The 23,175-nt window shown below is 42.2% G+C and overlaps 1 protein-coding gene across 3 annotated transcripts in view; it reads left to right on the top strand.

Annotated features, from left to right (window-relative positions):
• LOC139757307 (uncharacterized) overlaps positions 1 to 23,175 on the top strand; it is a 268,133-nt gene that overhangs the window by 224,135 nt on the left and 20,823 nt on the right. For all 3 annotated transcript variants that reach the window (XM_071677699.1, XM_071677700.1, XM_071677701.1), the window contains one exon: positions 9,620 to 9,699. In XM_071677699.1, the coding sequence (XP_071533800.1) occupies positions 9,620 to 9,699 (80 nt within the window). The remainder of the gene's footprint in view (positions 1 to 9,619; positions 9,700 to 23,175) is intronic.

The following is a 23,175-nucleotide window of genomic DNA, read 5'->3' as shown; positions in this document are numbered from 1 at the left end:
TGGGTTGGGCCATTCTTTCATCTGTTTCCTTGCGCTACCTCGCTAACGTGGGAGACAGTGACAAAGTAAAATAATAAGTAAATAAATAACCAACTCATGTGCCTTATATTCTGATTACAACCTGATTGAAATGAAAGGATATTTGGAGGCTAAACTACTTACTTAAAACAAAGGTAATAGTGGGTTTTTAGTAATTTCTTTTTTAACAGTAAATGAATAAAGTGGGAAGATGTGATCAGTAAGATGTCTGCCATACAGTGGCAACCCTACTAAGTGCCAAAGTAGAGGAGAAATGCATAAATGACATGATTGCTTTGGTACTTTAAACATGCAATAGATGTATATCAGTGAGAAGAAGGTACTAAAGGTTGAGTTTAGAACAAGAAAAACAAGCTCTCTACAGGAGACAGAAAAGAATTGCTCACTTAGTAAAAAAGTCACAATTCACCCGGCAAGGTAAGGAAAACCTAAGTTATTACCAGATATTAACTAGAAATATTTTATAAAACACAAATTAGATTGGGGTGCCTAAATGTATGTGGATGTAACCAAGATGTGAAAAAAGGAGAGATAGGTAGTATGTTTGAGGAAAGGAACCTGGATGTTTTGGCTCTGAGTGAAACGAAGCTCAAGGGTAAAGGGGAAGAGTGGTTTGGGAATGTCTTGGGAGTAAAGTCAGGGGTTAGTGAGAAGACAAGAGCAAGGGAAGGAGTAGCAATACTCCTGAAACAGGAGTTGTGGGAGTATGTGATAGAATGTGAGAAAGTAAATTCTCGATTAATATGGGTAAAACTGAAAGTTGATGGAGAGAGATGGGTGATTATTGGTGCATATGCACCTGGGCATGAGAAGAAAGATCATGAGAGGCAAGTGTTTTGGGAGCAGCTGAATGAGTGTGTTAGTGGTTTTGATGCACGAGACCGGGTTATAGTGATGGGTGATTTGAATGCAAAGGTGAGTAATGTGGCAGTTGAGGGAATAATTGGTATACATGGGGTGTTCAGTGTTGTAAATGGAAATGGTGAAGAGCTTGTAGATTTATGTGCTGAAAAAGGACTGATGATTGGGAATACCTGGTTTAAAAAGCGAGATATACATAAGTATACTTATGTAAGTAGGAGAGATGGCCAGAGAGCGTTATTGGATTACGTGTTAATTGACAGGCGCGTGAAAGAGAGACTTGGATGTTAATGTGCTGAGAGGTGCAACTGGAGGGATGTCTGATCATTATCTTGTGGAGGCTAAGGTGAAGATTTGTATGGGTTTTCAGAAAAGAAGAGTGAATGTTGGGGTGAAGAGGGTGGTGAGAGTAAGTGAGCTTGGGAAGGAGACTTGTGTGAGGAAGTACCAGGAGAGACTGAGTACAGAATGGAAAAAGGTGAGAACAATGGAAGTAAGGGGAGTGGGGGAGGAATGGGATGTATTTAGGGAATCAGTGATGGATTGCGCAAAAGATGCTTGTGGCATGAGAAGAGTGGGAGATGGGTTGATTAGAAAGGGTAGTGAGTGGTGGGATGAAGAAGTAAGAGTATTAGTGAAAGAGAAGAGAGAGGCATTTGGACGATTTTTGCAGGGAAAAAATGCAATTGAGTGGGAGATGTATAAAAGAAAGAGACAGGAGGTCAAGAGAAAGGTGCAAGAGGTGAAAAAAAGGGCAAATGAGAGTTGGGGTGAGAGAGTATCATTAAATTTTAGGGAGAATAAAAAGATGTTCTGGAAGGAGGTAAATAAAGTGCGTAAGACAAGGGAGCAAATGGGAACTTCAGTGAAGGGCGCAAATGGTGAGGTGATAACAAGTAGTGGTGATGTGAGAAGGAGATGGAGTGAGTATTTTGAAGGTTTGCTGAATGTGTGTGGTGATGGAGTGGCAGATGTGGGGTGTTTTGGTCGAGGTGGTGTGCAAAGTGAGAGGGTTAGGGAAAATGATTTGGTAAACAGAGAAGAGGTAGTAAAAGCTTTGCGGAAGATGAAAGCCGGCAAGGCAGCAGGTTTGGATGGTATTGCAGTGGAATTTATTAAAAAAGGGGGTGACTGTATTGTTGAGTGATTGGTAAGGTTATTTAATGTATGTATGACTCATGGTGAGGTGCCTGAGGATTGGCGGAATGCGTGCATAGTGCCATTGTACAAAGGCAAAGGGGATAAGAGTGAGTACTTAAATTAAAGAGGTATAAGTTTGTTGAGTATTCCTGGTAAATTATATGGGAGGGTATTGATTGAGAGGGTGAAGGCATGTACAGAGCATCAGATTGGGGAAGAGCAGTGTGGTTTCAGAAGTGGTAGAGGATGTGTGGATCAGGTGTTTGCTTTGAAGAATGTATGTGAGAAATACTTAGAAAAGCAAATGGATTTGTATGTAGCATTTATGGATCTGGAGAAGGCATATGATAGAGTTGATAGAGATGCTCTGTGGAAGGTATTAAGAATATATGGTGTGGGAGGCAAGTTGTTAGAAGTGGTGAAAAGTTTTTATCGAGGATGTAAGGCATGTGTACGTGTAGGAAGAGAGGAAAGTGATTGGTTCTCAGTGAATGTAGGTTTGCGGCAGGGGTGTGTGATGTCTCCATGGTTGTTTAATTTGTTTATGGATGGGGTTGTTAGGGAGGTGAATGCAAGAGTTTTGGAAAGAGGGGCAAGTATGAAGTCTGTTGGGGATGAGAGAGCTTGGGAAGTGAGTCAGTTGTTGTTCGCTGATGATACAGCGCTGGTGGCTGATTCATGTGAGAAACTGCAGAAGCTGGTGACTGAGTTTGGTAAAGTGTGTGAAAGAAGAAAGTTAAGAGTAAATGTGAATAAGAGCAAGGTTATTAGGTACAGTAGGGTTGAGGGTTAAGTCAATTGGGAGGTGAGTTTGAATGGAGAAAAACTGGAGGAAGTAAAGTGTTTTAGATATCTGGGAGTGGATCTGGCAGCGGATGGAACCATGGAAGCGGAAGTGAATCATAGGGTGGAGGAGGGGGCGAAAATCCTGGGAGCCTTGAAGAATGTATGGAAGTCGAGAACATTATCTCGGAAAGCAAAAATGGGTATGTTTGAAGGAATAGTGGTTCCAACAATGTTGTATGGTTGCGAGGCGTGGGCTCTGGATAGAGTGGTGCGCAGGAGGATGGATGTGCTGGTAATGAGATGTTTGAGGACAATGTGTGGTGTGAGGTGGTTTGATCGAGTAAGTAACGTAAGGGTAAGAGAGATGTGTGGAAATAAAAAGAGCGTGGTTGAGAGAGCAGAAGAGGGTGTTTTGAAATGGTTTGGGCACATGGAGAGAATGAGTGAGGAAAGATTGACCAAGAGGATATATGTGTCGGAGGTGGAGGGAACGAGGAGAAGAGGGAGACCAAATTGGAGGTGGAAAGATGGAGTGAAAAAGATTTTGTGTGATCGGGGCCTGAACATGCAGGAGGGTGAAAGGAGGGCAAGGAATAGAGTGAATTGGAGCGATGTGGTATACCGGGGTTGACGTGCTGTCAGTGGATTGAATCAGGGCATATGAAGCGTCTGGGGTAAACCATGGAAAGCTGTGTAGGTATGTATATTTGCGTGTGTGGACGTATGTATATACATGTGTATGGGGGTGGGTTGGGCCATTTCTTTCGTCTGTTTCCTTGCGCTACCTCGCAAACGCGGGAGACAGCGACAAAGCAAAAAGAAAAAAAAAAATTTATCTTTCTTTTCTTTTAAACTATTCGCCATTTCCCGCGTTAGCGAGGTAGCATTAAGAACAGAGGACTGGGCCTTATAAAACATGAAAAAGAAGAAAAGGCCATAAATAAAAGTTAGAAATAACCCAAAATACCTGTTTTCTTATGGAAATTGCAAATCCAAGACCATAAATTCTAATGGCCAACTTAAAACAGAAGGTATCTTTACAGATAACTGCCAGGAGATGAGTTAGATTTTGTTGAGGCAATATGAATTGGTATTCAGTCAGCCAAAAACCACATGAAAAATAAATGAACCAAGAAACTTCTTAAACAGTAATCCCCCAAGTATGCACATAGCAGATTTCGCTAACACAAGGTATCAGGATGAGCTAAGCACTAAGCCCAGATTTGTGGAACTCACTCTTCTTAAAGCAGTGCAAGAAACTTTTAGGATGTGCACATGATATTGTCTGCAGAAAAAGTTTAGATTCTGGCATCATTCCTGAGGGTCCAAAACTGACTCATGTTGCCCCACTCTGCAAAGGTGGAAGCAAAGCAGTCCCAAGAAACTATTGATCAATATCTGGAACATCATACATCATTAGATTCTTCAAAAGAGTCTAAAGAGGCAAGCTGATGAAATTTATGGAATTGAACATAATTTCAGGGCAGGAAGTTCTTGCTTCTCACAGTTGCTTGCACACTATGTTAGGTTTGTTGAAGCCTGTGGAAAACAATGCAAATGCTGATGTGACTTACTCAGACTTTGCAAAAGCATTTGCCAAATGTGACCATGTTGTGAAAGATAGGAACAACCCAAAAATTTGTGAGATGGATATACAACTGTTTACTAATAAACCACAGAATGTAGTTGTAAACCTTGCCATCTCCAGTTCCCCCACATTAGAAAACTCAGTCCCCAAATGAGCTGTACTTGCATCCCTCCAGTTCCTCATGACATCAACACAGACAAGAGCCATAGTTTCACATCATCCTTTGTGGATGATACAAGAATAGGTATGAAAATCCTATTAATAGAAAATGCATAAAGGCCACTAAGAGGCATAAATGAAGTCTTTAACTGGGCAGCTGAGAACATGTTTTACATGGTTTGATTTTCAACTCTTCCAGTATGAGAAAATTAAGAAATTATAAACAACACAGAGTATCGGACAGACACAGGTGCAATCATAAATAAGTTGAATAATGTGAAAGACCATGGATTGATAATGTTTAACGGCTTGTCCTTCAGCAAAAGAAGCAAAACAATGATTGCCACATTCAGAAGAATGGTAGGCTGGATGGTGCGGATCTTCAAGACAATAGAAGAAACTCCAATATGATTATTCAGAATAGTAATTCTTTCATTAATTGAATATTGTTGTATCTTCTAAAATCGCCCAGGAAGGGGGATGACAGTACAGAATTAGAAAATGTTCACAGATCTTTCACAGCCCACATTAAAGTGGTAATGGATGTAAGTTACTGGAAATGGCTGAAATCTCTGAGGCTTTAATCCCAAGAGTGCAGATGGGAGAGGTATGTCATCTATACCTGGAAAATTCTTGAAAGTATGGTTCCTAACTAGCATTAGAGATATCCTGTAAGCACAGTGGGCATGTAAGACTATAATACTACATCAGAAATCCAAAGGTGAGAAATGCACTTTAAACATCTGGTGCCCAAGACTTCAACACTGATGACTACCATCAGAAACAAGATGGGATGCACAGTAGACAGGACAAGTACCTAATGACCAAATCCAAGAGCCTGGACCTAGTTTAGGCTGATGGGGTGAAGAACCCTGAAGACTTCACCAGTGATCCATGCATGCAATGAAGTTCTTTGTTAGGCCCAGTTTGATGTGCAGACACCAGGAGCAAAATCTTGCTTGATTCTACTTGTAATAGGTGCCATACATTCTTTGTTCCTGGTTCCAGTGACTGTTGGGAAGCCCAGTCCCTCTTGTTTCACTGGGAAGTCTTTGCTTGACTGGCATATTCATACAGGAAACTGCAGAATTTCATGTAGTCCAGGCAAGAAAGTTTGGTTGATATTCTGGAAGGGATTTATTGGAGTTTTTAAAACTGGGAGAGGGGCTCAGAAACAAGCTAAACAACAACATTGCTTTATTAGGTAGAACATACAGAGGGCAGTTGGCCACTGGGGGTGCAGAATTGTGGTAAGGAAGAGGTAAAGTAAGGTAGGTCATGTAATATGAGACACGCTTGGCAGAGATGTCAGATGAAGGACCATGTGGGAGAAGTGTATGGCTGCCGAGTGGATGTGGAACTCCTGTCGGAGATGGGTATGGCCTGTATCGTGGTTCCTGAAGTGTGCGGTGGCTACCGATTTGCGATAAGGAAAGCAGGAGGCTCCTGGAGTGTGCGGTGACTGCCGATAAGTTGTTAGGCTGGAGGAGGCTCCTGGAGAGATGCTAGGAATGCAAGGGTGCTATGGGCATGGCCTTAGGTCCCTTGTTACAGCTGCTGCTTGTAACGGGTGGAGGCGATGTCCCACTTGATTCCTGCCAAAGGTGGAAGTCATAGGTGAGACATCACAATGAAGACGAAGTGTTAGAAGTCCCATTTGGACATCAACTGACAGAGATGCCCTAAGGGTGGCTTGAGTCTAGTGTCACATTGCCAAGACTTCAGGTACCGGAGTGGTATACTTGTTGTCTACTGGTGAGTCAACTGCCTAACTGGTTTGCTGCGGAGATACATGGGTATTTAGAGGCAGTGAGGTCACATATGTGAGGGACAGCTTGAGACCTTTCTCTGTGCTGGTGGACTTCAGATTAAGTTGTAAGAGCAGCGCTTCTTATGGAAAGGGTCAGGTCATCTATAATTATAGTGGCAGCTTTTGATCTGCTATGTCCGATATCGAGTGTAGGTGTATGGGAGTAATACTGCTGGTATAGATGTGTAGGAAAGGCCACCAAATACATTCATCCGAGGATTATTCGGTCAGTTCAGGAAACAGGCTGTCACCAAGTCAATGGTGACACCATTAAGGTGACCTTGGGTTATTACACTTCTCCCCTTCATTTTTTCTAGATTAAGGCTTAGATGTTGATGAGGCAGGTAGTATAGTTGGTTGGTCATCCAGTGCTGGTGGGCAAACCACATATCCAGTGCTTCCAGGATGTATAGAGGGAATTTGTCCTGCAGTGCCATACTGGTTGAAAATGTTGTTACTCACGGTCCTTGCTGGCTGAAGGAGACAGAATCACCTGGGGTGCAGAAGTGGCATGGGTGTGGCCATAGGTCCCTTGTTATTACAGCTGTTGCATGTGATGGGTGGAGGTGATCTCCTTTGCGATTCCTCCTGAAGGTGGACATCAGGGATGAGGCACCACAATGAAACCTGCCAGAAAGATGAAGCGTCAGGAGTCCTATTAGGACATCAACTGACAGAGATGCTCTAAGGGCAGCTTGAATCTGGAGTCACATTGTTGAGACTTCAGGTACCAGAGTGGTACACTTTTTATCTAGTGAGTCAACTGCCTGACTGGTTGGCTTTGGTAATACATGGGTACTTAAGAGGTGATGAGGTTAGGTCTGTTAGGGGTAGCTATTCCCTAGGGGATTAAAGTTGTTGAAGCTGAATGTCACAAGCTTGTGACCTTTCTCCATGCTGGTGGACTTGAGGTTAAGTCAGGAAGAGTAGTGCTTCTTATGGAAAAGGTCAGGTCATCTATGATTATAGCTGCAGCTTTTGAGCTGCTACCACTGACATTGAGTGCAGATGTTGGGGATTAATAATTCAGCTGCAGATATGTAGGATGGACCATGAAACACATTAATCCAAAGGTTATTAGGTCAGTGAGGACACAGGTTGTCACCCAGTCTATGTTGACATCGTTAAGGTGACCTTAGCAATAATGTGCAAGTCTCCATAAAGCTGCCTTTGGTATTTCTTGTGTCTTATACAGTTTAAACAATGTTTCAAGTTGTATTGTGATTCCTTCATCTGGACTGCATGACCAACTGGAATTGATGGTACATGTTGCCATCATGCAGCAGAATAGCTTTTAGACTTAAATTTGACTAGTCTGTGAACAATCTCCACTTCTCAGGGTTAGGTTTAATATTGAGGTCTGCTCTCTGACCATCAACATATTTTCAGTGACATCAACATATTTTCAGGTGACAAGTTTACTTTCAGTCATAAAGAATGGAGCAAAATCTTTCTGGTGGACACGAAATACAGATAATAATTTTTTCATCAAGAAGAATTCACTGATGCCATCTAGAGCCAAACAATTCTGTCTTACTCTTTGACAGTTCCAGATCTCTCACGACGTCACTTAATTCATTTTGCGTGATCCTTTTTTTATTTAGTGGACTGCATTAGATGCAAAATCAGGAGCTCCTGATGTTGACATCTCATGTTTCACAATTTTTTTTCATCTTGTTCATTCTTCAGTTACAGGGAAATTGAATCTTGGGGTTCCAAAATGGGAAATCTTTCACCTCTTTTTTCCTTGGAAATACCTTGACAGGCTGGAGGCACCATGCTGAAGTATCAGTCGCTCACATTATGTGTCTGCTCCCTCCATGCCATGGGCAAAGCAAAATGCATCAGTTGCCTTTTGTGATGTAACCAGCTGCAAAGGTTTGTTGCACAAGCATTGCAACTTAGGTGTAAGGACTAGCTCTTGTCCTGGTCCCCAACCTTGCAGCCAAAGTAAAGGTTGTTGGCTTCCCTGATGATTGGAGTTATGGCATATTTTTGTGATGCAAAAGTCGCCTCCCACTAATGTAAGAGAAGAACTCTTACTGTTCACACTCTGTTGAGGCATTCTTATTGATGTTCTGCAAAGAAATCACCTTGCACAGGTCAAGCAGTAGATTTAAGTAGAATGACAGAAAACCAGCATATGGCACTGCAAGAAGCATCAATCATTGTACTGCATTGTAAAAAGGAAATTGGCTTGCAGTCTGATTACAGTATTTAAACCAACTCTAACTCAAGTGCAAACCTAGGGTTACAAGACAACAGCTGCATGACAAGAGTATGATGTGAATAGAAGCATCTGGATACAAAAATCTTGAGGAAACAAGTATGACACTTCCCGCACTCAGGGGTTACCATATCTTTCCTCAAAGCCATACATCGCCAGAACCAATTTAAACCACTCTTATTGGGACCTATCCTGTATTTTCAGACTAGGGCCAGTTAACAGTTTCAAGCATCATATTCATGCAGTGCCCCCAAATTTGTATAGGTTAGCTACTTTCATTTCCAAAGCATTTTTGCTGTTGCTCCATGTAATCATCCATCTCTCACAATCCACTTTCATTTTTATCCACATCAGCCTGGAGCTCACTTCCTTACACTCTTTCACACTATCCCACAATTCCTGCATCGGCAGTAGCATTATTACTTCCTTAGCTTTTGCCCTCACACTAACCTTTGACTTTTCTCCTCAGACATTCCCAAACTATTCTTCCCTTTTACCCCTGAGCTTTATTTCACTCAGAGCCAAAACATCCAGGTTCCTTTCCTCATACAATTACTTTGCCATTGAAATTGTGAAGGAGGATGTGTGATGTACAACTTGTTGGACTTAGGGGAGAGAGAGAGAGAGACAGAGAGAGAGAGCATCCAGCACTGCTTTGTGTAGTTGCCCTTGCAGTGGGATGTTGACAGTCAGTACCATTTGGTTGCCCTTGATGCTAATAGCCTCAGTAAACTTTGCTTCTACAGAGCCTCTAATTTCTGTTGACTGTATGAGATGCACTTGATTACTGCTTTCATTTTCTTGGGCCATCTCAGGTACTATAGAAATATAATGAAGCTGTTTCCATACTTGTTTTGGTAAAGGTGAGGATATAGTAAAAGGTAAAGTTTAGAGAATCAGCAGCACTGAGACCAAAAGAAAATTTATTTTTCACCCCTTTATATAAAGCTCTATTCATAAGATGACTTACTGAACTGCCTGACCGTTTATGGAATATTTCTCTTTACAGAAAATGAATTGGTTAATTTAGAAGAGATTCTTTTGCTGTTAACCTGTGAAGAACTGAGAGGACTTTGCAAACAGATGAAAGTAAGTTGTACGAAGGGAAGTTATCTGACAAATACGCGTATTTTAGGTAGGGAGAAAGAATTCCACCTCCGTATTCCCTGCATGTCGGAGAAGGCAATTGATTTCTAAAAGAGGAAACAGAAGAAGGAGCCAAGCTGGGAATGCTCAACCCCCTCAAAGGCTCAGATTAGGATGTCTGAATGTGTGTGCATGTATCCAAGATGAGATGAGAGGAGATGTGGTAGTATGTTCTTGGAAAGAAACCTGGATGTTCTGGCTCTGAGTGAAATGAAGCTCTAGGGTAAAGGGAAGAATGGATTGGAAATGTCTTGGGACTGAAATTGAGGGTTGATGAGAGGAAAAGCTAAGGAAGGAGTAGCAGTGCTCCTGAAGTAGGAGTTATGGGAGTGTGTGATAGAATGTAAGAAAGTAAATTCTTGATTGATGTGGATAAAACTGAAAGTGGATGGCAAGAGATGGGTGATTACTGGTGCTTGTGCACCTGGCCATGAAAAGAAAGATCATGAGAGGCAGGTGTTTTGGGAGCAGTTGAATGAGTGTGTCAATAGTTTTGGCGCATAGGATTAGTTGTTAGATTAGATATTTAATGTGGGAGTTGAGGGTTTAATTGGTATGCATTGGGTATTTATTGTTATGAATGGAAATGGTAAAGAGCTTATGGAGTTGTATGCTGAAAAAAGACTGGTCATTGGGAATACTTGTTTTAAAAAGAGATATACTCAAGTGTACGTATGTTGAGAAGGAGAGATGGTCAGCAGGCATCATTTGATTTCATATTAATTGATTGGCATGTAAATGAGAAACTTTTGGATGTAAATGTAAGAGGGACAGCTGGTGGGATGTCAGATGTTGTGGAGGCAAGGGTGAAGATTTGTAGATGTTCATGAAAAAGTGGAGACTGTCTGGTAGAAGAGAGTGGTGAAGGTAAGTATGCTTTGAAAAGAGACTTGTGAGAAGAAATACCAGGAGAGATTGAGTGTTGAATGGCAAAAGGTGAGAGCAAATGAAGCAGGTGAGGAATGGGAGGTATTTAGGAAAGCAGTAATGGTACGTGCAAGACTTGTATGTGGCATGCAAAAGGTGGGAGGTGGGCAGATTTGAAAGTGTAGTGAGTAGTGGGATGAAGAAACAAAGTTGCCATGAAAGAGAAAAGAGAGGTGTTTAGGCAGTACTTACAAGGAAGGAGTGCATTGTTTGGAGATATATAAGAGAAAGCAGCAGGAGGTCAAGAAGGTGCTTGGGTTGAAAAAGAGGGCAAATGAGAGTTGGGGTGAGGGTGTCATTAAACTTTAGGGAGAATAAAAAGATGTTTTGGAAAGAGGTGCATAATGTGCAAAAGACAGGAGGCCAATGGGAAAATCAGTGAAGGGGGCAAAAGGGGAAGCAATAACAGGTAGATGGAGTGAGGAGGAGATGGGAGGGAGCATTTTGAAGGATTGTCAAATGTGTTTGATTATTGAGATGTAGGGTGTTTAGGTTGGGGTGATATGTGAAGTGAGAGAATCATGGAGAGTAGTTTAGTGAAGAGAGAAGAGGTGGTCAAAGCCTTCAGGATGATGAAATGTGGCAAGGCAGCAGGAGTGGATGGTATTACCCTTAAATTTATCAAGAAAGTGGGTCACTGTATTATTGATTGGCTGATTAGGATATTCAGTGTATGTATGGATCATGGTGAAGTGCCTGATGATTGGTGAAATGCATGTATAGTGGTGTTGTATAAAGGCAGAGGGGATAAAGGTGAGAGATCCAATTACATTGGTATAAGTTTGTTTATTATACCTGGTAAATTGTATTATAGGAGGAAATTGATTGTGAGGATGAAGGCATGTGCAGAGCATCAGATTGAGGAGGAGCAATATGGTTTCAGAAATAGTAGAGGATGTGTGGATCAGGTGTTTACTTTGATGAATGTGTGAGAAATACTTAGAAAAACAGATGGATTTGTATTTTGTATTTTTTGATGTGGATTATATGATAGGGTTGATAAAGATTCTTTGTGGAAGGTCCTAAGAATGTATGGTGTGGGAGGTAAGCTGCTAAAAGCAGTGAAATTTTTTTTATCAAGGGTCTAAGGCATGTGTATGAATAGGAAGAGAGAGAGAGTGATTGGTTCCCAATGAAGGTCAGTCTGTGGCAGGGGTGTGTGTTGTCACCATATTTAGTTGAAGGTAAATGCAAGAGTCTTGGAGAGAGGGGCAAGTATGCAATCTGTTGGGGATGAGAGGGCCTGGGAAGTGAGTAAATTGTTGTTCGTTGATGATGCATCACTGTTGGCTAATTTGTGTGAGAAACTGTAGAAGTTGATGACTGAGCTTGGAAGAGTGTGTGAAGGGAAAAAATTGAGCATAAATGTGAATAAAAGCAAGGCTTTTAGGTCCAGCAGGGTTGAGGGACAAGTTAGTTGGGATGTAAGTTTAAATGGAGAAATATTGGAGGAAGTGAAGTGTTTTAGATATGTGGGAGTGGACTTAGCAGCAGATAGATCCATGGAAGTGGAAATTAGTCATAGGATGGGAGGGGGTGAAGGTTCTTGGAGCGATGAAGAATGTGTGGAAAGAGAGAATGTTATTTCAGAGAGCAAAACTAGGTATGTTTGAAGGAGTAATAATTCCAACAATATTATGTGGTTGCATGGCATGAGCTAGAGATAGGGTGTGCAGAGAAGAGTGGATGTGTTGGAAATGAAATGTTTAAGGACAGAATGTGGTGTGAGATGGTGTGATTAAGTAATGAAAGGGTAAGAGAGATGTGTGGTAATAAAAAGAGTGTGGTTGAGAGAGAAGAGGGTGTATTGAATTGGTTTGGACATATGGAGAGAACGAGTCAGGAAAGGTTGACAAAAAATATACATGTGTCAGAGGTGGAGGGAACAAGGAGAAACAGGAAACCAAATTGGAGGTGGAAGGATGAAGTGAAAAAGATTGTAAGCGAGGATGAAAAGTGTGCGTAGAATAGAGAGAATTGGAATGATGTGGAATAACAGACAGAACTAAGGCACGTGATATGTCCCTAGCAAACCTTGGAAAGGTCAGTTGGGCCTGGATATGGATAGGGAGCTATGGTTTCAGTGCATTACACATGACAGCTCATGCATGAATGTGAGTGGATGTGGCCTTTCTTTGAGTGTTTCCTGGTTATATCTCTGATGCAAGGGATGGCAGTGCTGTTTCTTGTGGGGGCAAGGTGTTGCCGGGAATGGATGAGGGCAAATTTTCTTTTATGAGAGTACTGTTAAGAAAATGTTGATTAAGAACAGACCAAGTAATGACAATAGTTTACAGAATTTCTTGCAGAACTTGTGGTTTGCTTCATTTGGGACAGACAGGTAAAAACTTATAACCTTGTGAAAGTCAACATAGATACTCTGTATGCACTGATTAGTGACCAAGTGCTCTTCCCTCTTATGAATGAAAAGTGTTATAAATAGAAATTTATTTGAAACTGGTCTTATACAGCTGACTGTTTGTAAGAATATGAATGTTTGTTGAGGATTATTTAGTTTAGACAATATCATCTTACATATGTTTTCCAGTGACTTGTGCAAGAGGGTTGATGACCTAACACAGCCATAGTGACCTGAGTAGTAGGGCCAGGTTTGTTACGTGAGTGTCCTCAAGGGGCTCTCATACTACCCTCACTGCCTGCTTCAGTACCATGTAGGATGTGATCCTGTTAAGATCTACTGGTGTCTTTGTATATTTTACTCCTGTGATTTGTTAGTATTTGCTTCTGAAGATGTATTGAAATTCACAAAAACACTTTAGCAAAGTTTCCCTCATGGTTTACAAGTTCATATATATATATATGTATATATATATATATATATATATATATATATATATATATATATATTCCTATGAGTCCACGAGGAAAATGAAACACGAAAAGTTCCCAAGTGCACTTTTGTGTAATAATCACATCATCAGGGGAGACACAAGAGAGGAATATAACAGTCAGTTGATATACATCGAGGAGACGAAGCTAGGGCGCCATTTGGTAAACATGTTTACCAAGTGGCGTCCTAGCTTCGTCTCTTCGATGTATATCAACTGACTTATATTCCTCTCTTGTGTCCCCCTGATGATGTGATTATTACATGAAAGTGCACTTGGGAACTTTTCGTGTTTCATTTTCCTCGTGGACTTATAGGAATATCTTGATCATGTGCAAAATTGTGATCCTTTCCAATATATATATATATATATATATATATATATATATATATATATATATATATATATATATATTATATTTTTATTATTATACTTTGTCGCTGTCTCCCGCGTTTGCGAGGTAGCACAAGGAAACAGACAAAAGAAATGGCCCAACCCCCCCCATACACATGTATATACATACGTCCACACACGCAAATATACATACCTACACAGCTTTCCATGGTTTACCCCAGGCGCTTCACATGCCTTGATTCAATCCACTGACAGCACGTCAACCCCGGTATACCACATCGCTCCAATTCACACTATTCCTTGCCCTCCTTTCACCCTCCTGCATGTTCAGGCCCTGATCACACAAAATCTTTTTCACTCCATCTTTCCACCTCCAATTTGGTCTCCCTCTTCTCCTCGTTCCCTCCACCTCCGACACATATATCCTCTTGGTCAATCTTTCCTCACTCATTCTCTCCATGTGCCCAAACCACTTCAAAACACCCTCTTCTGCTCTCTCAACCACGCTCTTTTTATTTCCACACATCTCTCTTACCCTTACGTTACTCACTCGATCAAACCACCTCACACCACACATTGTCCTCAAACATCTCATTTCCAGCACATCCATCCTCCTGCGCAGAACTCTATCCGTAGCCCACGCCTTGCAACCATACAACATTGTTGGAACCACTATTCCTTCAAACATACCCATTTTTGCTTTCCGAGATAATGTTCTCAACTTCCACACATTCTTCAAGGCCCCCAGAATTTTCGCCCCCTCTCCCACCCTATGATCCACTTCCGCTTCCATGGTTCCATCCGCTGCCAGATCCACTCCCAGATATCTAAAACACTTTACTTCCTTCAGTTTTTCTCCATTCAAACTCACCTCCCAGTTGACTTGACCCTCAACCCTACTGTACCTAATAACCTTGCTCTTATTCACATTTACTCTTAACTTTCTTCTTCCACACACTTTACCAAACTCAGTCACCAGCTTCTGCAGTTTCTCACATGAATCAGCCACCAGCGCTGTATCATCAGCGAACAACAACTGACTCACTTCCCAAGCTCTCTCATCCCCAACAGACTTCATACTTGCCCCTCATTCCAGGACTCTTGCATTTACCTCCCTAACAACCCCATCCATAAACAAATTAAACAACCATGGAGACATCACACACCCCTGCCGCAAACCTACATTCACTGAGAACCAATCACTTTCCTCTCTTCCTACACGTACACATGCCTTACATCCTCGATAAAAACTTTTCACTGCTTCTAACAACTTTCCTCCCACACCATATATTCTTAATACCTTCCACAGAGCGTCTCTATCAACTCTATCATATGCCTTCTCCAGATCCATAAATGCTACATACAAATCCATTTGCTTTTTTAAGTATTTCTCACATACATTCTTCAAAGCAAACACCTGATCCACACATCCTCTACCACTTCTGAAACCACACTGCTCTTCCCCAATCTGATGCTCTGTACATGCCTTCACCCTCTCAATCAATACCCTCCCATATAATTTACCAGGAATACTCAACAAACTTATACCTCTGTAATTTGAGCACTCACTCTTATCCCCTTTGCCTTTGTACAATGGCACTGTGCACGCATTCCGCCAATCCTCAGGCACCTCACCATGAGTCATACATACATTAAATAACCTTACCAACCAGTCAGTAATACAGTCACCCCCTTTTTTAATAAATTCCACTGCAATACCATCCAAACCTGCTGCCTTGCCGGCTTTCATCTTCCGCAAAGCTTTCACTACCTCTTCTCTGTTTACCAAATCATTTTCCCTAACCCTCTCACTTTGCACACCACCTCGACCAAAGCACCCTATATCTGCCACTCTATCATCAAACACATTCAACAAACCTTCAAAATACTCACTCCATCTCCTTCTCACATCACCACTACTTGTTATCACCTCCCCATTTGCGCCCTTCACTGAAGTTCCCATTTGCTCCCTTGTCTTACGCACTTTATTTACCTCCTTCCAGAACATCTTTTTATTCTCCGTAAAATTTAATGATACTCTCTCACCCCAACTCTCATTTGCCCTCTTTTTCACCTCTTGCACCTTTCTCTTGACCTCCTGTCTCTTTCTTTTATACATCTCCCACTCAATTGCATTTTTTCCCTGCAAAAATCGTCCAAATGCCTCTCTCTTCTCTTTCACTAATAATCTTACTTCTTCATCCCACCACTCACTACCCTTTCTAATCAACCCAACTCCCACTCTTCTCATGCCATAAGCATCTTTTGCACAATCCATCACTGATTCCCTAAATACCTCCCATTCCTCCCCCACTCCCCTTACTTCCATTGTTCTTACCTTTTTCCATTCTGTACTCAGTCTCTCCTGGTACTTCCTCACACAAGTCTCCTTCCCAAGCTCACTTACTCTCACCACCCTCTTCACCCCAACATTCACTCTTCTTTTCTGAAAACCCATACAAATCTTCACCTTAGCCATTGTACAAAGGCAAAGGGGATAAGAGTGAGTGCTCAAATTACAGAGGTATAAGTTTGTTGAGTATTCCTGGTAAATTATATGGGAGGATATTGATTGAGAGGGTGAAGGCATGTACAGAGCATCAGATTGGGGAAGAGCAGTGTGGTTTCAGAAGTGGTAGAGGATGTGTGGATCAGGTGTTTGCTTTGAAGAATGTATGTGAGAAATACTTAGAAAAGCAAATGGATTTGTATGTAGCATTTATGGATCTGGAGAAGGCATATGATAGAGTTGATAGAGATGCTCTGTGGAAGGTATTATGAATGTATGGTGTGGGATGCAAGTTGTTAGAAGCAGTGAAAAGTTTTTATCGAGGATGTAAGGCATGTGTACGTGTAGGAAGAGAGGAAAGTGATTGGTTCTCAGTGAATGTAGGTTTGCGGCAAGGGTGTGTGATGTCTCCATGGTTGTTTAATTTGTTTATGGATGGGGTTGTTAGGGAGGTGAATGCAAGAGTTTTGGAAAGAGGGGCAAGTATGAAGTCTGTTGGGGATGAGAGAGCTTGGGAAGTGAGTCAGTTGTTGTTCGCTGATGATACAGCGCTGGTGGCTGATTCATGTGAGAAACTGCAGAAGCTGGTGACTGAGTTTGGTAAAGTGTGTGAAAGAAGAAAGTTAAGAGTAAATGTGAATAAGAGCAAGGTTATTAGGTACAGTAGGGTTGAGGGTCAAGTCAATTGGGAGGTGAGTTTGAATGGAGAAAAACTGGAGGAAGTGAAGTGTTTTAGATATCTGGGAGTGGATCTGGCAGTGGATGGAACCATGGAAGCGGAAGTGGATCATAGGGTGGGGAAGGGGGCGAATATTCTTGGAGCTGTGAAGAATGTGTGGAAGTCGAGAACATTATCTCGGAAAGCAAAAATGAGTATGTTTGAAGGAATAGTGGTTCCAACAATGTTGTATGGTTGCGAGGCGTGAGCTATGGATAGAGTTGTGCGCAGGAGGATGGATGTGCTGGAAATGAGATGTTTGAGGACAATGTGTGGTGTGAGGTGGTTTGATCGAGTAAGTAACGTAAGGGTAAGAGAGATGTGTGGAAATAAAAAGAGCGTGGTTGAGAGAGCAGAAGAGGGTGTTTTGAAATGGTTCGGGCACATGGAGAGAATGAATGAGGAAAGATTGACCAAGAGAATATATGTGTCGTAGGTGGAGAGAATGAGGAGAAGTGGGAGACCAAATTGGAGGTGGAAAGATGGAGTGAAAAAGATTTTGTCTGATCGGGGCCTGAACATGCAGGAGGGTGAAAGGAGGGCAAGGAATAGAGTGAAATGGATTGATGTGGTATACCGGGGTTGACGTGCTGTCAGAGGATTGAATCAGGGCATGTGAAGCGTCTGGGGTAAACCATGGAAAGCTGTGTAGGTATGTATATTTGCGTGTGTGGACGTATGTATATACATGTGTATGGGGATGGGTTGGGCCATTTCTTTCGTCTGTTTCCTTGCGCTACCTCACAAACACGGGAGATAGCGACAAAGCAAAAAAGAAGATATATATATATGCGTGCGTGCATAGTGCCATTGTACAAAGGCAAAGGGGATAAGAGTGAGTGCTCAAATTACAGAGGTATAAGTTTGTTGAGTATTCCTGGTAAATTATATGGGAGGATATTGATTGAGAGGGTGAAGGCATGTACAGAGCATCAGATTGGGGAAGAGCAGTGTGGTTTCAGAAGTGGTAGAGGATGTGTGGATCAGGTGTTTGCTTTGAAGAATGTATGTGAGAAATACTTAGAAAAGCAAATGGATTTGTATGTAGCATTTATGGATCTGGAGAAGGCATATGATAGAGTTGATAGAGATGCTCTGTGGAAGGTATTAAGAATATATGGTGTGGGAGGAAAGTTGTTAGAAGCAGTGAAAAGTTTTTATCGAGGATGTAAGGCATGTGTACATGTAGGAAGAGAGGAAAGTGATTGGTTCTCAGTGAATGTAGGTTTGCGGCAGGGGTGTGTGATGTCTCCATGGTTGTTTAATTTGTTTATGGATGGGGTTGTTAGGGAGGTAAATGCAAGAGTTTTGGAAAGAGGGGCAAGTATGAAGTCTGTTGGGGATGAGAGAGCTTGGGAAGTGAGTCAGTTGTTGTTCGCTGATGATACAGCGCTGGTGGCGGATTCATGTGAGAAACTGCAGAAGCTGGTGACTTAGTTTGGTAAAGTGTGTGGAAGAAGAAAGTTAAGAGTAAATGTGAATAAGAGCAAGGTTATTAGGTACAGTAGGGTTGAGGGTCAAGTCAATTGGGAGGTGAGTTTGAATGGAGAAAAACTGGAGGAAGTGAAGTGTTTTAGATATCTGGGAGTGGATCTGGCAGCGGATGGAACCATGGAAGCGGAAGTGGATCATAGGGTGGGGGAGGGGGCGAAAATTCTGGGGGCCTTGAAGAATGTGTGGAAGTCGAGAACATTATCTCGGAAAGCAAAAATGGGTATGTTTGAAGGAATAGTGGTTCCAACAATGTTGTATGGTTGTGAGGCGTGGGCTATGGATAGAGTTGTGCGCAGGAGGATGGATGTGCTGGAAATGAGATGTTTGAGGACAATGTGTGGTGTGAGGTGGTTTGATCGAGTGAGTAACGTAAGGGTAAGAGAGATGTGTGGAAATAAAAAGAGCGTGGTTGAGAGAGCAGAAGAGGGTGTTTTGAAGTGGTTTGGGCACATGGAGAGAATGAGTGAGGAAAGATTGACCAAGAGGATATATGTGTCGGAGGTGGAGGGAACGAGGAGAAGAGGGAGACCAAATTGGAGGTGGAAAGATGGAGTGAAAAAGATTTTGTGTGATCGGGGCCTGAACATGCAGGAGGGTGAAAGGAGGGCAAGGAATAGAGTGAATTGGAGCGATGTGGTATACCGGGGTTGACGTGCTGTCAGTGGATTGAATCAAGGTATGTGAAGTGTCTGGGGTAAACCATGGAAAGCTGTGTAGGTATGTATATTTGCGTGTGTGGACGTATGTATATACATGTGTATGGGGGGGGGGTTGGGCCATTTCTTTCGTCTGTTTCCTTGCGCTACCTCGCAAACGCGGGAGACAGCGACAAAGTATAATAAAAATATAAATAAATAAATATATATATATATATATATATATATATATATATATATATATTCTCGATTAATATGGGTAAAACTGAAAGTTGATGGAGAGAGGTGGGTGATTATTGGTGCATATGCACCTGGGCATGAGAAGAAAGATCAAGAGAGGCAAGTGTTTTGGGAGCAGCTGAATGAGTGTGTTAGTGGTTTTGATGCACGAGACCGGGTTATAGTGATGGGTGATTTGAATGCAAAGGTGAGTAATGTGGCAGTTGAGGGAATAATTGGTATACATGGGGTGTTCAGTGTTGTAAATGGAAATGGTGAAGAGCTTGTAGATTTATGTGCTGAAAAAGGACTGATGATTGGGAATACCTGGTTTAAAAAGCGAGATATACATAAGTATACTTATGTAAGTAGGAGAGATGGCCAGAGAGCGTTATTGGATTACGTGTTAATTGACAGGCGTGCAAAAGAGAGACTTTTGGATGTTAATGTGCTGAGAGGTGCAACTGGAGGGATGTCTGATCATTATCTTGTGGAGGCTAAGGTGAAGATTTGTATGGGTTTTCAGAAAAGAAGAGTGAATGTTGGGGTGAAGAGGGTGGCGAGAGTAAGTGAGCCTGAGAAGGAGACCTGTGTGAGGAAGTACCAGGAGAGACTGAGTACAGAATTTAAAAAGATGAGAACAATGGAAGCAAGGGGAGTGGGGGAGGAATGGGATGTATTTAGGGAATCAGTGATGGATTGCGCAAAAGATGCTTGTGGCATGAGAAGAGTGGGAGGTGGGTTGATTAGAAAGGGTAGTGAGTGGTGGGATGAAGAAGTAAGAGTATTAGTGAAAGAGAAGAGAGAGGCATTTGGACGATTTTTGCAGGGAAAAAATGCAATTGAGTGGGAGATGTATAAAAGAAAGAGACAGGAGGTCAAGAGAAAGGTGCAAGAGGTGAAAAAAAGGGCAAATGAGAGTTGGGGTGAGAGAGTATCATTAAATTTTAGGGAGAATAAAAAGATGTTCTGGAAGGAGGTAAATAAAGTGCGTAAGACAAGGGAGCAAATGGGAACTTCAGTGAAGGGCACAAATGGGGAGGTGATAACAAGTAGTGGGGATGTGAGAAGGAGATGGAGTGAGTATTTTGAAGGTTTGTTGAATGTGTTTGATGATAGAGTGGCAGATATAGGGTGTTTTGGTCGAGGTGGTGTGCAAAGTGAGAGGGTTAGGGAAAATGATTTGGTAAACAGAGAAGAGGTAGTGAAAGCTTTGCGGAAGATGAAAGCCGGCAAGGCAGCAGGTTTGGATGGTATTGCAGTGGAATTTATTAAAAAAGGGGGTGACTGTATTGTTGACTGGTTGGTAAGGTTATTTAATGTATGTATGACTCATGGTGAGGTGCCTGAGGATTGGCGGAATGCGTGCATAGTGCCATTGTACAAAGGCAAAGGGGATAAGAGTGAGTGCTCAAATTACAGAGGTATAAGTTTGTTGAGAAAAGAGGAGTGAATGTTGGGGTGAAGAAGGTGGTGAGAGTAAGTGAGCTTGGGAAGGAGACCTGTGTGGGGAAGTACCAGGAGAGACTGTGTACAGAATGGAAAAAGGTGAGAACAATGGAAGTAAGGGGAGTGGGGGAGGAATGGGATGTATTTAGGGAATCAGTGATGGATTGCGCAAAAGATGCTTGTGGCATGAGAAGAGTGGGAGGTGGGCTGTTTAGAAAGGGTAGTGAGTGGTGGGATGAAGAAGTAAGAGTATTAGTGAAAGAGAAGAGAGAGGCATTTGGACGATTTTTGCAGGGAAAAAATGCAATTGAGTGGGAGAAGTATAAAAGAAAGAGACAGGAGGTCAAGAGAAAGGTGCAAGAGGTGAAAAAAAGGGCAAATGAGAGTTGGGGTGAGAGACTATCAGTAAATTTTAGGGAGAATAAAAAGATGTTCTGGAAGGAGGTAAATAGGGTGCGTAAGACAAGGGAGCAAATGGGAACTTCAGTGAAGGGCGTAAATGGGGAGGTGATAACAAGTAGTGGTGATGTGAGAAGGAGATGGAATGAGTATTTTGAAGGTTTGTTGAATGTGTCTGATGACAGAGTGGCAGATATAGGGTGTTTTGGTCGAGGTGGTGTGCAAAGTGAGAGGGTTAGGGAAAATGATTTGGTAAACAGAGAAGAGGTAGTAAAAGCTTTGCGGAAGATGAAAGCTGGCAAGGCAGCAGGTTTGGATGGTATTGCAGTGGAATTTATTAAAAAAGGGGGTGACTGTATTGTTGACTGGTTGGTAAGGTTATTTAATGTATCTATGACTCATGGTGAGGTGCCTGAGGATTGGCGGAATGCGTGCATAGTGCCATTGTACAAAGGCAAAGGGGATAAGAGTGAGTGCTCAAATTACAGAGGTATAAGTTTGTTGAGTATTCCTGGTAAATTATATGGGAGGGTATTGATTGAGAGGGTGAAGGCATGTACAGAGCATCAGATTGGGGAAGAGCAGTGCGTTTTCAGAAGTGGTAGAGGATGTGTGGATCAGGTGTTTGCTTTGAAGAATGTATGTGAGAAATACTTAGAAAAGCAAATGGATTTGTATGTAGCATTTATGGATCTGGAGAAGGCATATGATAGAGTTGATAGAGATGCTCTGTGGAAGGTATTAAGAATATATGGTGTGGGAGGCAAGTTGTTAGAAGCAGTGAAAAGTTTTTATCGAGGATGTAAGGCATGTGTACGTGTAGGAAGAGAGGAAAGTGATTGGTTCTCAGTGAATGTAGGTTTGCGGCAGGGGTGTGTGATGTCTCCATGGTTGTTTAATTTGTTTATGGATGGGGTTGTTAGGGAGGTAAATGCAAGAGTCCTGGAAAGAGGGGCAAGTATGAAGTCTGTTGGGGATGAGAGAGCTTGGGAAGTGAGTCAGTTGTTGTTGGCTGATGATACAGCGCTGGTGGCTGATTCATGTGAGAAACTGCAGAAGCTGGTGACTGAGTTTGGTAAAGTGTGTGGAAGAAGAAAGTTAAGAGTAAATGTGAATAAGAGCAAGGTTATTAGGTACAGTAGGGTTGAGGGTCAAGTCAATTGGGAGGTGAGTTTGAATGGAGAAAAACTGGAGGAAGTGAAGTGTTTTAGATATCTGGGAGTGGATCTGTCAGCGGATGGAACCATGGAAGCGGAAGTGGATCATAGGGTGGGGGAGGGGGCGAAAATTTTGGGAGCCTTGAAAAATGTGTGGAAGTCGAGAACAGTATCTCGGAAAGCAAAAATGGGTATGTTTGAAGGAATAGTGGTTCCAACAATGTTGTATGGTTGCGAGGCGTGGGCTATGGATAGAGTTGTGCGCAGGAGGATGGATGTGCTGGAAATGAGATGTTTGAGGACAATGTGTGGTGTGAGGTGGTTTGATCGAGTAAGTAACGTAAGGGTAAGAGAGATGTGTGGAAATAAAAAGAGCGTGGTTGAGAGAGCAGAAGAGGGTGTTTTGAAATGGTTTGGTCACATGGAGAGAATGAGTGAGGAAAGATTGACCAAGAGGATATATGTGTCGGAGGTGGAGGGAACGAGGAGAAGAGGGAGACCAAATTGGAGGTGGAAAGATGGAGTGAAAAAGATTTTGTGTGATCGGGGCCTGAACATGCAGGAGGGTGTAAGGAGGGCAAGGAATAGAGTGAATTGGAGCGATGTGGTATACAGGGGTTGACGTGCTGTCAGTGGAGTGAATCAAGGCATGTGAAGCGTCTGGGGTAAACCATGGAAAGCTGTGTAG

This window comes from Panulirus ornatus, chromosome 25, assembly GCF_036320965.1.
Source record: "Panulirus ornatus isolate Po-2019 chromosome 25, ASM3632096v1, whole genome shotgun sequence".
In the NCBI taxonomy this organism is placed as follows: domain Eukaryota; kingdom Metazoa; phylum Arthropoda; class Malacostraca; order Decapoda; family Palinuridae; genus Panulirus; species Panulirus ornatus.
The sequence above is the reverse complement of the archived record's forward strand: the minus strand, read 5'-3'. Positions and strand labels throughout refer to the sequence as shown.